At 40.1% G+C, this 14140-nt stretch overlaps 1 protein-coding gene across 6 annotated transcripts in view; it reads right to left on the bottom strand.

Moving 5' to 3' along the window:
• Nucleotides 1-14140, bottom strand: part of FREM1 (FRAS1 related extracellular matrix 1) — a 73170-nt gene that overhangs the window by 37657 nt on the left and 21373 nt on the right. For all 6 annotated transcript variants that reach the window (XR_008210501.1, XR_008210502.1, XM_052700721.1 and 3 more), the window contains exons 5-16: nucleotides 13874-14070; nucleotides 12904-13227; nucleotides 11011-11119; nucleotides 9544-9675; nucleotides 6879-7223; nucleotides 6115-6257; nucleotides 5493-5689; nucleotides 4244-4334; nucleotides 3272-3439; nucleotides 2608-2816; nucleotides 1258-1351; nucleotides 408-660 (exon numbers count right to left, since the gene is read on the bottom strand). Coding sequence is in view for 4 of the 6 variants with exons in the window: in XM_052700721.1 (XP_052556681.1) it covers nucleotides 408-660; nucleotides 1258-1351; nucleotides 2608-2816; nucleotides 3272-3439; nucleotides 4244-4334; nucleotides 5493-5689; nucleotides 6115-6257; nucleotides 6879-7223; nucleotides 9544-9675; nucleotides 11011-11119; nucleotides 12904-13227; nucleotides 13874-14070 (2262 nt within the window). In the remaining 2 variants the exon portion in view is untranslated. The remainder of the gene's footprint in view (nucleotides 1-407; nucleotides 661-1257; nucleotides 1352-2607; nucleotides 2817-3271; nucleotides 3440-4243; nucleotides 4335-5492; nucleotides 5690-6114; nucleotides 6258-6878; nucleotides 7224-9543; nucleotides 9676-11010; nucleotides 11120-12903; nucleotides 13228-13873; nucleotides 14071-14140) is intronic.

Below are 14140 nucleotides of genomic sequence, written 5' to 3'. Positions count from 1 at the left end.
TCCTCATATCAAACATTACATTACTTGAGCTATGCACGATTATGGAAAAAAGTCAAAGATTTCTTTAATGTCATGAAACAAATAAAAATACTCAATTTAGTTCCTGTTTTATCAATAATTTTCCCGGGGAAAAAAATCATATTGTATCTGCAACAGTGAAAGATATTTTCCAGGATTATGATGATTTCATGTGTTTGATGTACTTTAATTTTCAGTTCAAAAAGGAATTTGGAAATGACATTGAAGCAGTTGGTAGTTTTACACCATCAGACCTGTTTCAAAACCAGCTTAGTTTTCTCTCCAATCACAACACGTGGGTTTTTCAGCAGCTCCTGCTGCAAAGATTTTGTGGATTTAGGTGAAGACTTTCCACCAAAACTGTCTCACCACCTCCCAGTCTCCCTTACCAGTGTGCTTATAGGTGACCAAGCCAGAGATGACATCAGCCTGGGAGAAACGCTCCACAACAATTCCAGCTTTTCTCAGCACCCCCTGGGAGGGCTGGCGAACCAGCACGAACACCAGCTTCATGTCATCACTGTCTGCATCTGTGGCATATATGTACTCTGAGGAGAGGACCACCTCTTCACCCTCCGGGCAACGCACCACATTGATAAGCCCTGTTTGCATAACAGGTGGCTCATCATTCACGGGCAACACCTAATCAGAAAGAGAATTTAACATCTTTTGACATGACTTTTATTGTCATTCCAATGAAAACCTGCTGTTTTAAACGTTTAGCTTTCCGGTTCAAACCAGCAACAAAGTGTTAGGGTCAGAATACACAGTTCACTCTGTGAACTGCATTGAAACAATTGAATTAGGGCCACTGTTAAAAACCAAGAAAAAAAGTAAACCAAACTGAGAAGACTGTGTGGAGGAAATGGTACACTTGCTACTGTCTTCAGTTTCTCAGTGAGAAAGATGAAAATCCACTGTTTATCTTTAAATTCACTGCACAATTTTGGCAGTGACATTTATAGTTGGAGAATGAAAACTCCCTCGTATGTTTAACTACAGAGAGAATAATTCCAGGCAGAAGAGCTCAAGTTAAAGCAAACACAAATGCCCTTCAAACAGTCTGAGAAAAATTGGCTTTTACATTTGGCATAGTACCCTGAAACTGAAAGATGGTGTGAAAAAGGAAGCCTAACAAACCCATAATCTCTCAGCTCCTAAGGTCTAAAGATTTTCAGAAGGTAAACTTTGCAGTATTTTACATAGACAAATGCTCTCAGAAGTTTGCAACACACTGACCTTGACCTGCAGAGTGAACTCTAAGAAGTGGATGCCATCTGTGGCTGCAAAAAGGACTTCGTCTGTAAGAGTCTCAGAACCATCATGCCGATAACTGGAAAAAAAAAAAAAGAGCTAAAATATTTTCACACAGACAAAGAAGCTGTGGTTCCTGGTCATGCCAGATAGTGTGGATCTCTCCAAAACAGAAAGCCAATCCCTGCGCAAGGGTGCCTATCTAAGACTTGGAGTTCTAGATCACAGTGGGTTCAAGGAGCTTGTGAGGTATCTAGCATGAAGAATTCCCCCAAAATAAGAAAGTTATCAGCTAGGAAAAGTTGTCACTAAACCTTTGTCATCTGCAGTATGGCTGTTTGTGAGCTACCAATTAAAGAGGCTTTCTGCAGTACATAGGTTGCAATGAAGTAATGCCTATTTATTTCCATGAAAACTACAACAGATACAAAGAGCACAATAACACTGTTGGATAGAGGAAATTCTCAACTACTCAAACAATATTTTTCAACGTAGTCATGATGTATTTTCACCAGCAATAAAAAGAACCTGCATACTATACCACCTACAGCCTCACTCTGTTCACATCTTCTGTTTAGTCTTCATAAACATTAAGCAACTGTCAATAAATGTCAAAGTGCCATTTTTCTCACATGGAGGAATTCAGTTCCACACCATTGTCTCACAGACACTTCCATCTCAGACACCTTTGTGTCAGACTGCCCCTCTGCTGCCATGTGTCACACAGCAACAAAGTGTAAGGGACTATTGGTGGGAGCTTCTACCTCTGCTGCCATACCACCAACATCCACCTCTGATGACAACACAGTACAATAGGAAGCAATACTTTAGGAGCAGCCAATGTAGGATAGCCTTCTTTGACTAACGGAATGAAATAAAGTCAAGGAGCTCTAATTCTGCATATATGTAGGAAGTCAGCATCCTGTTCTCACCACAAATACAGCAGCAATATTTGCATCTTCAGAGTAATCACTGTCAAAACAAGCCTTCTTGTAAGCTTGATAAACACATAACTTCCATAAAAGAGGAAGCATTGTCCTCTTCACAAGAGGCTCAACATAGAATTGCCTCCTCACCTGCACAGGGCAGTACTTTATAGAGAAAACTACTTATATCTGACCATGGCAGCTCCATTTACTGGCCACACTTCTGCTCAAACACCACTGTGACCATTGTGGTCATCAGGTTAAACAAGAAGTTTTGGCTTGGAGCAACACTATCTGAGCAATGCAGTGGTGAGCACTATCTGCTGTAGCCTCCTTGATCAGCCTCTCCACAGGGATCTTGTTCATCTAGCCAGGACACTCAGCTATCACGAGAAGAAAAGCAGCTAACCTGACTGCCAGGGTACGCAGGTCCCCACAGGAAAGCTTGTCACCTTGCCTCATGGGAACACCATCCAGCTCCACTGCCCCATGCTGAGGCTGTCGCTGCAGAAGGAGGAGGAGATGTTCCTGTTTTGTGTCCACATCAGAGATGAGAATGTGTCCCTCTGTGACAGGGCTCAGGCCACCCTCTTCCACCCTCAAGTGGCTTGTAAAAACCTGCATGGAGGAGAATGCTGAATTGATGTTTTCATCTGCACTTCAATTTTTTGCAGTACTAGTTCATGTGGCACCTTAAAGTCAAAATGCCAAAAGACGTACTCCTTTCTGCTCTGTTGGAAAAACAAGGAATTTGCAGACAATATGTCCTGATACACACTGATCTCTGATGACAGATCCCTGATCTGATCTCATTCAGAATCCCATAAGCAATTAAGGAAGGATTTAGGACTTGTGATTGCAACCCTTAGCTTACGTGCTGCAAAAAATCACCTTGCACTCTCATCAAACTTTGCCTTCCTCCTCTGCCCCAGTGAAGCCAACATGCCAGACACAGAAACACTGTCCCATGCAGTATTTTTCTTTCTGTCCAATCAGGAAACTTCCCTACATTTCTGTTTCTACCCAAAGCCATTTCCAAACTCTTCACAACCTTCACCTCTTCATCATCCTACCTCTGGGGCTTGGTTGTCCACAGGAAGAATAGTAATATTGAAGCAGATTCCATACAAAGTGCCACCATGCTGATTGCTGACAGAAAATACAAACTGGACTTGTTGAGGATTGGGCCCAATGTCCTGCAGTGGGGGCATGTAAGCAACCTTCATATAATTCACAGCGTGCTGCAAAAAGTGAAGAGGTGTTCACGTAAGAGGAGAAGATGGGTGTAGCCATTAGCCAGGACACTAAGAAACTTTTTCATCCCTTCTTTTGATGTTACATGAACTTTCAAAATTTATTCCATAAACTGCTTACGTTCTTTATCTACTGCCAGTTCATGACATCCTGCCCACCAAGGTAGGGTACCCACACAGACAGGCCAGTGAAAGAGACTAAAATAATCAACAAAATCTTCCATTCAAACACACATACTAGGCCAGAGATTCAGGCCAGGTAGACTCAGAGCTCCTACCACTACAGTATTACAGTGGTCAGTGCTACATAGCCTTAACCATTCCTCATGATACAGAACAGGACATGTTAACAATATTCTAAAAAAAGACATCTGTCAAACCACAGAACAAAATCCTGAAAAAGAAAACATAGCCCTGTTCTACCTGTTCCATAGCTACCAGTGGAGACATTGAGGAGAAATAGAGAACTGTCAGGGCTCCATTTCTTATTTTGTGCACTTTTTTTCCATCTCAGAATCATAAGCCAAATTCAGCCCACCCTAAGCAACTGCAACCCCTGACGCTTTCAGATGGAGAGTTACATTTGCAGATATGAAGCATGATGAAAATTCATTTTAAAAATTGGAATTGAATTAGCAAGAATTTAATAAGCTCTTCTAAAACAATGTTCACGTAATAATACTGCAATTCACTTTTCACCTCTTGTTTTCTTATCAGGAAAAAGCTGTATATGTGTGATTGTTCTTAAGAGCGTTTGGTACCGCTTACACTACCATGCATAACACAACAAACCTGAGTAAATGACCTCAGAGCAAGAGCAGCAGGATCCTTGACCAGTTTGGGGATGGTGTCCACCATAAATAGCTTCCCAGCATCAGAGTGGCTGTACAAAAACATGTATGTTAGCAATACTGAAGATCAGGAAAAACAGCAGCCACAAAGTTTAGTCCTGTGTTTCAAATTAATTTCCCACTCCCAACTTCACTGAAAGGAAAAACTTTTTCTTTCTTCTATCCCTACTATTCTTCAAAGTTTATGACAGAACTCTCACCATGAGTCTTTCAGCACTGTGAATAAAATGATCGCATACCTTAAAAGCAAGCACAGGGATTTATTCTGATGTGTCTCTGCACATCTCAGCTATCAGCTTCGGCGCTGCTGGGCCTATTTACACCACCTGCAATGCTAGCCCATCACACTCTTAATGATTACATGCCTACAACTATCAGTATGTAAAAAAATGAAATTATTCTGTTTCTCTTCCATCTCACAAATTTCTCCAGTCAACAAGGTTGACCAAGCCATCTTTGCAATGGAGACAACAGCTGTACTTGTGCCTCATCAGCTGGACAGGAAGCTGTCTAAACCCTCTGCTACTTACTGATTCTTCGTGGCTTGTTGAGGTCAGAATTGCAGATGCTGATCTGCAGCATAAACCATACAGTGGTTTAAACTTTTCTGTTTAGCAGATAGTTGTCAGTGCAACCAACTGCAAAAATACGTTTTACAAAACAGTGAAGCAGCTTCAGTGACATGCAAATTGCTCTTAAAGCTGTTTACCATATGCCCTTGTTGGCCTATCCTGCCTGCCATTGTGCTACACAGATTCCTGGTCCAGAACTTCACAACACCATGGCAGTAGAGCACTGCCTAGAATTAGCTGTAGCACCTCATGTTCTCTGTCTGGGATATCTCCAGATCAACACCAATCTATTTATTACAAAAGCTTCTGTGAACTGTATCCAAGGAAATATAGAATCCAACTGTTCAGCGTAAAATGCAAATCTGAGATAAACAAAGAGATTCCAGGTGCATTTCTTCTTCTTTCTTGCTAAACAATGCAACTGTATTATTCTGCTGCTTTTAGCTGTAACTCAGCCTTAAATATTAACAAGAGATGTGCGCTCAGCTATTATCACCTGCACTTTAAGCAAACAGATGGAAATCCTGAAATACAGGCATTCTGTCTCCACTGAAACTGCCAATCTCACATGAGGCTTTGCTCCATCCCACCTGGAAGATACAAGCAGGACACACCTACCCATGTACACAAGAGAAAAATGGGGAAGAGGTTATGGTGTACGTGAGCTCCCTGTCATGCTCTTCCACATCTATGAAGTGGAGATGTTTCTTAGTTAGGTAAGCAATCTCAGTCTCCTTAACAACCAGGTGGCGGGTCACTCCTGGGGCTTCTCTGGGTAGCTGGTCATCCACAGGTATAATGTGCACCATCATCACCTAAAATCAGAAGATGGCAAAATCAACAACTGTTCCCTTGATGAGAAAGTGTCCAAGCAATAGTTTACACAGAAATAACTATATCACTGGAATACGAGATACATGGTGCTCAAATCTCACAAGTTTCAGCAGTATTCCTTTTTTTCAAAGCAATCCTGGATGTTCAACTCCTGAGAGGAATAGTCCATTCACTGTTGGCTTCAGGAGAGCTGTTTGGTTTGTTTGTATCATCTTTGAATCTAATATTTCCATCACTTAATGTTACAGTTTGGGAGAAATTCACTGAGAACAGAGAGAGAGCATTACCCCATGAAAAACAAGCCAAGAAGTATGGTTGATGGCAAACAGGAGAGACTTATCCTAGTTTTATTTGAAAGTCTTGCAGAAGTTGAAAGTTCCCTCCCAGAGATGCTTCAATGTCATACCTGTGGCTCTGAGAGATTGGGAGGGTCATGGCTATCACACAGCACAAACTCAATAGAATCTTCAAATACTTCTCCTCCCAAATGATGATAGTAAATAATTCCATTAAACAGATCCTTCTGAAGAAAACTGCTGACAGGATACCCTGTTTAGTTAAAGAATATATCTTCTATTGAATTGTGCATGACTTTAATCCTTCATAAATACTATCCATTACCAATGCAAGTAAATAGTGAGGCATCATGCCTCCTTTCTCACTCCAGCTAAGGCAAGATCTCTGAAACGTTTTCTCATTGTCTTTCACATTTCTTGCATCACCTTCATTTCCATGTCACTCAGTAACCATTCAAAAAATGAAGCAACACAGCAAAGTGGCTAACAGCTCTATGTAGAGGATAAAGGAATCTGCATTACAGCCAGACTCCACAGTCTAACACAGGAATTCTGAGCTCAGTTAATCTGCTGGCTTTAATCCTGTGGGTAAAATATCTCCTGACTAGCTCAGTTCCTCTTGAGGAAAAAAAAAACCAAAACCAAATTGTAGAAATAGATGGAAAACTTACGTGTGAAATTGTGTTCACTTATAACTTTCCTGGTGCAAACATAGACCAACATTAAAGAAAAGTGGGAATTTGCACATGTAATAACAAAAGTCTAAAGTTTCCTTGATTCAACCTGAGCAGAAGTTAAGTCTAGGTGTCATGCTTAATACAGTTTAAAAAATGAGGAAAAAGAAAATTGTGCTATTGTGGATGTATCCCATTACCTATTAAGTTTGGCCCTGGTTTCTTCATGATTTCTCCAGCCTGTGGTGGCTTGGTAATATTGAATACTATGTAGTCATCACTGGAATCCATGTCAGAAGCTTGAAGCATGGAGCCCTGGATCAGGATCGTCTGTCCCTCCTGTGCTTCAATTGCCACATTGCTGATAAGAAATGGAGGGCTGTCATCTTTAGGGAGGATATTGATTGGAAACTTATGGCGAATACTATGCAGGCCATCAAAAATCCTGAACACCACAAAATCCTTTGTGGAATCACTGTCATCGTGATGGTAGTAAACAGCTCCAGTCTGAATATCAGAAACTGTAAACATGAATCCTTTTCCTCCTGTCAAAACAGTAGAAACAAATGCATCACAAATATGTAGTTCAACCCTGAAAAAAATTCTTACTAAGGTAAAGACAAGGAGAATATATTTCTAACTGGGAGGAAGAGGAAAGAAACAAACACATTATTCTACTGGAAATAAACTTGCAGATATCAGAACAGTTAAGAATGCAGAATTTACAACCATAGTAACACAGAAAAATCTTCTAAATGTGTACTGCATTAAGACAGTTTGAGATGCCAGTGATTTTTAATTATGACTTTCAAACTGCTTTCTTATCAGGACACTTTGCTTTTATTTCAAGAACTGAGGATGCTGTGCTGCGTAATTACGATTCCTTGTTTCAGTGAAAATAAAAAATTACATTTACAGCTCTTGTTTTTTTTCTCTGCAGATGATTGTGCGTGAAAAAGACAATATAACATTTCACTAAGCATGTTATACACTCATAAAATATTTCAGGCAGGTTAAAAGTTTGGTGAACTCCCAGCTGATGCAGGAATAGATGTTATACCAAGGGCCTCTAAGGAAAATATTTCTGGCCCTCCAAGCTGTGTGACACGCACAGAGGCACCCACAGCTGCAGGTGCATTTTCCCTCCCTTTGTTCCTTATTTTAAGAGAATTATAGGTAGTTTTTAGGATGCAGTGATAACTACTACATCTCACATCAAACTACATCAAACTACATCAAACAAAAACATCTACTACATCAAACAAAAAAGCCTGTTAGAGGTGACAGGAGGCAGAGAGCAATACCATGTATTCCTCTTTCTCTCTCGGGGCTTTTGCCTAGGACTGGCATAACAAAACCCGGCACATAAGCGCTCAAAGCACTGCATTGATCACATTGCAGGTAGCAGGAATCCCTGTTCTGATTCAGGGGGTGTTGGCTGACATCAGACTGTCCCTGGTCCACCTCCCACATCAGCTCCTCTGAAAATGAAGGCACTGAGATCTTCTGCTTATAAGGTGGCAGACAGCTGGTCCCACAGACCCCAAAACTGCATGCCAGGAGATTCCTGAGATGAAACATACTTTCTATTTCTGTAATTTCTATTTCTATCAAATTCTGTGCATCGCTTTCTTCCTTTATTAAAATGGTTGGTCTATGTTTCTAGGCTGTGTGTTTTAAAAACACTTAACCATCAAAAGGCCAGCATTAAGAGTGGCAGTATCTTTCCACCCTGCTAACAGCGGCAAGTTCTTTTACCTGTTTCTTTCCTAAAGGGAGCAGCACTGCAATGACTCAACAAATGGCAAAGCGAAATCAGTGATAGTGAAAATGCAGAGGGCTAGAAAATTAGAAGTAATTTAATTGCCTCTTTTTTCAAATAAGCCTTTAAACTGACAGAAAATAGCAACCACATCCAAATATTTTCTGTATTTGCCAATGAATCAAAATCACTCATCATTCCTTAAGCATCCTAAATACCTAAATACCTAAATATCCTAGTACCTAAATGGTAAAACATAACACCTGCATTTAGCCTAGGCCATGCCTGCTCTATGACAATGATTTCTTTAAATTTTCACCTTTGGGATTCAGTTGAAAGTTCAGAAAGTAAGAAGTTTAAATAGATGCTTTTGTTGTTGTTGCTCGGGTTGTTGTCTGTTTTGATTTTTGTTTGTCTGTTTGGGGTTGGGTTGTGGGGCTTTTCTGTTTCGTTTTGCAGTTGCACAGCCGTGCCTTTGCCTGCTGCAGGGCTGCAGTGGAGCAAGGCCGTCAGCAGAGGGAGTGGAAGGCCGCCGACTCGCCTGCCGTGGCCAAGGCCCCTGCTGCGCTCCCTCGGCTCCCTCTGGCTGCCTTCTGCCGAAGTGAGAAGCGCAGGAGCAGCCCTCCCTCTCGTGCCCGTGGCCTCCTTGCCGGAGCAGCTCGAGGATGTACACAGCCCCGCTGCCATTTCTCCGACTCTGCAGTGCCAACCGAGCACCGTCTCTGGGGAGACAGCCGTATGAGAGCTGCTGCCTGGGGTCACTTACAGCACCGGGCTGAATTCATGCGCAGCGAGGAAAATGATAACAAACTGCATGTATGAAATTGGCTTGTAGGGAAAACACCAGACTTTTTTTTCCCCCGCTTAATGATGGAGACCACATAAATGCACTGTTTGCCAAAATGTCTGTGCTATGTGACCGACTTTCCTTAGGAACCTGTGAACTTTCAAAATCCCTGATCTTCCCCTCTGCACCTTCATTCCCTGCACATCTGCCTCTCATGCGTATCTGCTGGTGTCTCCATGACCTTCATGTGGTCTGCCACCAGTCATCACTGGAGAAGGTATTTCCAGCATCCAAGTGTAAACAAGGATTTATTTACCTCTGACCGTGAGCCGCCCGTGCTGTAAGCCATCAACTGTGACCAGGCGAACATTTTGGATATCATCATTGTCTACCACTTGCAGGTGCTGCCATGTGATCGGCCGGGATTGCCCTTCCAGGAGGCTGAGGCCTGCAAGCAGCACAGTTATTTCACAAAAGCATCACTCAAGGTTGCTAGTGCCCCTCTCCAAACATTTCTGGAGTCAGGAAAAAGTCATGCTTAGTTCCACCTACGTATCTGAGACAGACATCTCAAGAATGGCCTAAAAGCTTGATACCATCTTCTCTACTGCTACCTTTACTTTAGTCAGTTGCATTTAAGGAATTTATATTTCAGAGAAACGACATATTCTGGTTCCCAGTTATCAAATAGGCCATTTAGAATGATTTCTGGACATCTGTAGAGATGAAAGAATTGTGCCTGAGGTCTCACAGTGTCTGAAGCTGGGCGCTCCATTTCTTAGTGAGTCCGAATTTGAAAATTATATTGATATTCACAATGGAGGACAGTATCTCTTCTTTTTGTTGAGACAGCCATTTCAGGTGAAGTTTCTCTGAGAAACACAAGGCTTCTTTTTCTGAAATCCTATCCTATTCCACTGCTAAGAGATTGCACCTTCTCCGGTGATAGCTTCAGACTTGTTTGGCCTTTGCCTTTTGTGGCCAAATATCAGTGTAAATTTTAATGTGAAAGGAAGAGTCTGTCCCTTCTCCAGTGGGAAATAATAAACATGTTTGAATGAGTTCAACATTTGTAGGCTTCAAATTGCTGTTGGTGTCTCGTGCTCTGACCTGTGTTCCCAGAATGTAATACAACAGTGACCTACACAAGTCAAACCTTCCATGCCATATGGTGTTTTTTTTTCACTTGCATGTTATCATGTACATTCTGATGTGTATTTTCCATATACTCACTTTTTAGCACTTGTATTTTCTCTTTCCCATTTTCATCAATTCTCAGCTCCTTTCTATTGCTTTCCCATCCCATTCTCCTTCAGATTTTGAATGAGCATATCTTTCTAATTTGTGACTTGTCTGCTTATCTTTTGAGATTTCTACTTAAAATAGTACAGACAACACACTATTCTATAACCTTTACTCCATGATATATTTGTCTTTATTATTTAAACTCTTTTATGTCTTGTTCATTCTTGGAGAAAATGCTGTATACAAAAATCCTGTTTTTTTTTTTTCTTTTCTTTCTTTCTTTTCTTTTTCTTTTTTTTTTTTTTTTTTTTTTTTTTTTTGTAACTACTTCTTTATTTTTCATTTCAATTAAAGCATTTGAGTTTCTACATTTCTCCCTCGAAAAAACAAGTAGAGAAAAAGATAGATTTGCATTCTTTTCACTTAGTGATCCTTAAACTCCAGACGTAGAACTAAATTTTATAGCTCTGTCGGGATTTCCTGTGTCCAAAGTGTGATAAATTCTGTAGCAGAATAAACTGAGGAACAGAGATCTCACCTGTATTCCATGAAACCCGAGGAGCATTTGTATCTGCTGTTCTAATAGAAAGTTGCACTATGATTGGTAAACTCCTCTCAAAGTAGAAGTCGTGAACCTCAACCTCCAGCTATAATACAAGGAAACAAAGAGCTTATTGGTAAAAAGAGCCTGAAAAAATAAATATACCTCAGAACCCATGCAGTGGGTTCTTATCTGAGAGAGAAATCCTAGGAGATTTTAACATCAGATAATAAGTTAAAGAAAGAAACTTGATTTAGCTTATAAAGTGTATTTGAGATTCTGTACTTGATCTTGACTTCAATGTTCTTCCCAGCAAAAGATGGGAAGGGTAATTTGCAATGTGTAGCAATCAATTTTAACTGTAGATTGGGACACAATCAACACGGCAATTAACATAAGACTTTTTAATATCGATAATAAAGGAATAGGGCTTTTCCCGCTTTTTAACATCTTTCAGACTGAAAAAAATTGGAAGGAAAATTATGGACTGGCACAGAGAAACAGATTTTAAAATTTTATATCTATATATTTAAATATATCTGTCAAACTGTTCATTGGCCTAGAAATTCTTAAATCTGCAGTGAATTCCAAAAGCAGACTGGTGAAAATGTGCTCAGAGAGCGGAGTTTGGTAGGATGACAGTTCCTCACATTAAGGAAACAGCAAAAAGGCAGCTCCTCTGACAGCTGAGGTTAAAAAAGGCAAGTTCTATCAGCAAGAGATGCCAAATTGTATTGCATCTGCTTTGCTTTCCAGTTTACCCTTTCTCTGGATTATCCTCCTCTGATTTCATGTTTCTTTAGACAGTTTCATTGCTTTAGTATCAACTGTTTTGTTTTGTTTGGGTTATTTCTTAATTATCTCATCTGATTTAATTTCAGTGTATTTATATTCTCCTTCAACTGATTTCTCTTCCTCCCATCCCTCTTTTTTATGGTTGCCACTTATTTTTCTTATTTTATGGTTTCTGCTGGCACACTATTGAATTCCACAAAATGTTTTGATTACTTAAAAAGTAAAGCAATACTGTCCCTGAGGTGGGAGACATTCACTTTCAGCACTCTGTGGCAGATCAGACTCAGAGCGACAAACATCACTTACAACAAATGTGGAAAAGGTAGAAGTGATGCTCTGTTCTTCCACATAAAATATAAATGTGTTTCTGCAAACTTGGCCTTACTCACTTTGGCAGTGTCTAGTTACTTACTTACCACAGATCTGCACCAGCCTACTCTCACTGTTTCTATCAAATTTTCAGAGTTAGTGATATAGTTTTAATCATCCTAGCAGGAACTACTAGGGACCCCTTCATGCTACCCTTATACCACCACTGCTGCAGTAGGCTATGAGATCCAGTGGCAGTCTTTACCTTTGTCTGCCTTCTGTGGCTTTAGGTATGTGTCTAAAGAGCACAGAGTTCACTACTGTCGCATAGGCATGAAACAGAAGTGGAGAAAGAATAGCTTGCCCTACCAAAGGCTCTAAAGTGTATCTAAAAGAAGAATGATGCTTCTATTCCCTTCATTAAAAAGGGATAATAGAAATAATAATTATAAGAAGAGCAGCAGATGAACAAGAAGATGAACAAGAGGATCTGAAAAATACTGTTTTGATATTCACTCATGGAAAGGTTAGAAGTCTTTGAGTTCAAAGAAATTACTTCAGTTGTGAGCAAAGACCTGGTTTGCATTAGACAGGTAAGCTGATATCAGTAATAGCTGAATGTGTTAAAGATACTGTCTTAGACCCTGCATTGCATACAGTTAGAGAAACAATATTTATTTTTTCTGGAAAAAAAAAAAAAAAAAAAGGAAAAAAAATAAGTGTTTATTTACAGCTTATAGAATCTTGAGAAGAAAAACAGAAAATGTTCAGGAATCACACTGTTACCTCATAATTCCTCTTCTCTGTGTGGCTGTTGTTTGGAGGCTGATAAGCAATAAGTGTTTCACTGAGATCTTTCCATGTGAAGGAACCAACAGGCTTTGTGTGGTCTGATAGGTGAGTAATGAAGCCTTGCAGAGGTGGCTTTGTAATGTTGAACACCAGCAGGGACTTTGGAGTTTCCTTGTCTTCAGCATCAACCGTTGTGGTTGTAATGGGAGTTAAAATAAATTGGTCTACTTCCAAGATGAACTTCGTCATTGGAACAGCTTTGGGTATTTGATTGGGCGTAGCACTTTTAATCTGAACAGGGAGCCACGCATACTCAGTCTACAACAAAGAGAAAAAGGAGAACTAAAAGGATGAAGTGAAGCAAACTAAGTTCGATTTTCACTACCTTCACATTCATAATTGGGACACTTGTTAAAATGATATATTATAGAAGAACTTAAACATCTTATTGAAAAAAAATGCCCAGAGTAAATTATTTTGATCTCAGGAAAGGTCTTCCAGGTTCACTCGTTTTTATTAGTGTTCTTAATTCTGGGCTGAAACAACATGCCTAATTTGATGCGAGTTTCATGAATAATTTTACTTGACAGAAGCATGTACATGAGCCATTAATTATTATTAACTGAATATGTTCACACAGCTCTTAGACTATTAATTACTATGTATGTTGAAGTCAGTGTAGTTCATGCTCTATAAGGATGTGGAATAATGCCAGGGTTAATTTTTTCTCCCAGTCTAAACTACTTAAGATTACCAGCAAACATCCAGGGTTGCATCTCTGTAGCATACTGTCATAATGCATTTAATCTCTCCAGCTGGCAGCAACAACAATGAAACACCCACGAAGACCCACTACCTATCTTAAAGATGAAAGGGAGCAACAAATTTCTTTTTTTTTTCTTTTTTTCTTTTTTTTTTTAATCAGGAAGACAATCGAACATTGTAAGGTTGCATAAGATTCTACCTTGTGCAGAGTTTTGCTTCTGCTATCTGTGAGATCCAGCCTCACTGGAATGTAATCAATATCTGGTGAGCGAGGGTCAAGGTGCTGATACCGAATGCCCTTCCTCAGAAACTCTTCACAGCTCATTTTTGTGTTATGGACGACTCTCAGTCCCAGCATACAGCTCCCGTTTCTGCACTGCTGGCCTGGGCTGTGCTCTGTAATAGAACAGAAACCATAAGGAAACAGTTAGCTGAGCAGAAACCAGTGTGGGAAGCCTCTTCTTAG

The sequence above is a fragment of the Tympanuchus pallidicinctus genome, unplaced genomic scaffold (assembly GCF_026119805.1).
Source record: "Tympanuchus pallidicinctus isolate F22 unplaced genomic scaffold, pur_lepc_1.0 scaffold4, whole genome shotgun sequence".
NCBI lineage: Eukaryota > Metazoa > Chordata > Aves > Galliformes > Phasianidae > Tympanuchus > Tympanuchus pallidicinctus.
The sequence above is the reverse complement of the archived record's forward strand: the minus strand, read 5'-3'. Positions and strand labels throughout refer to the sequence as shown.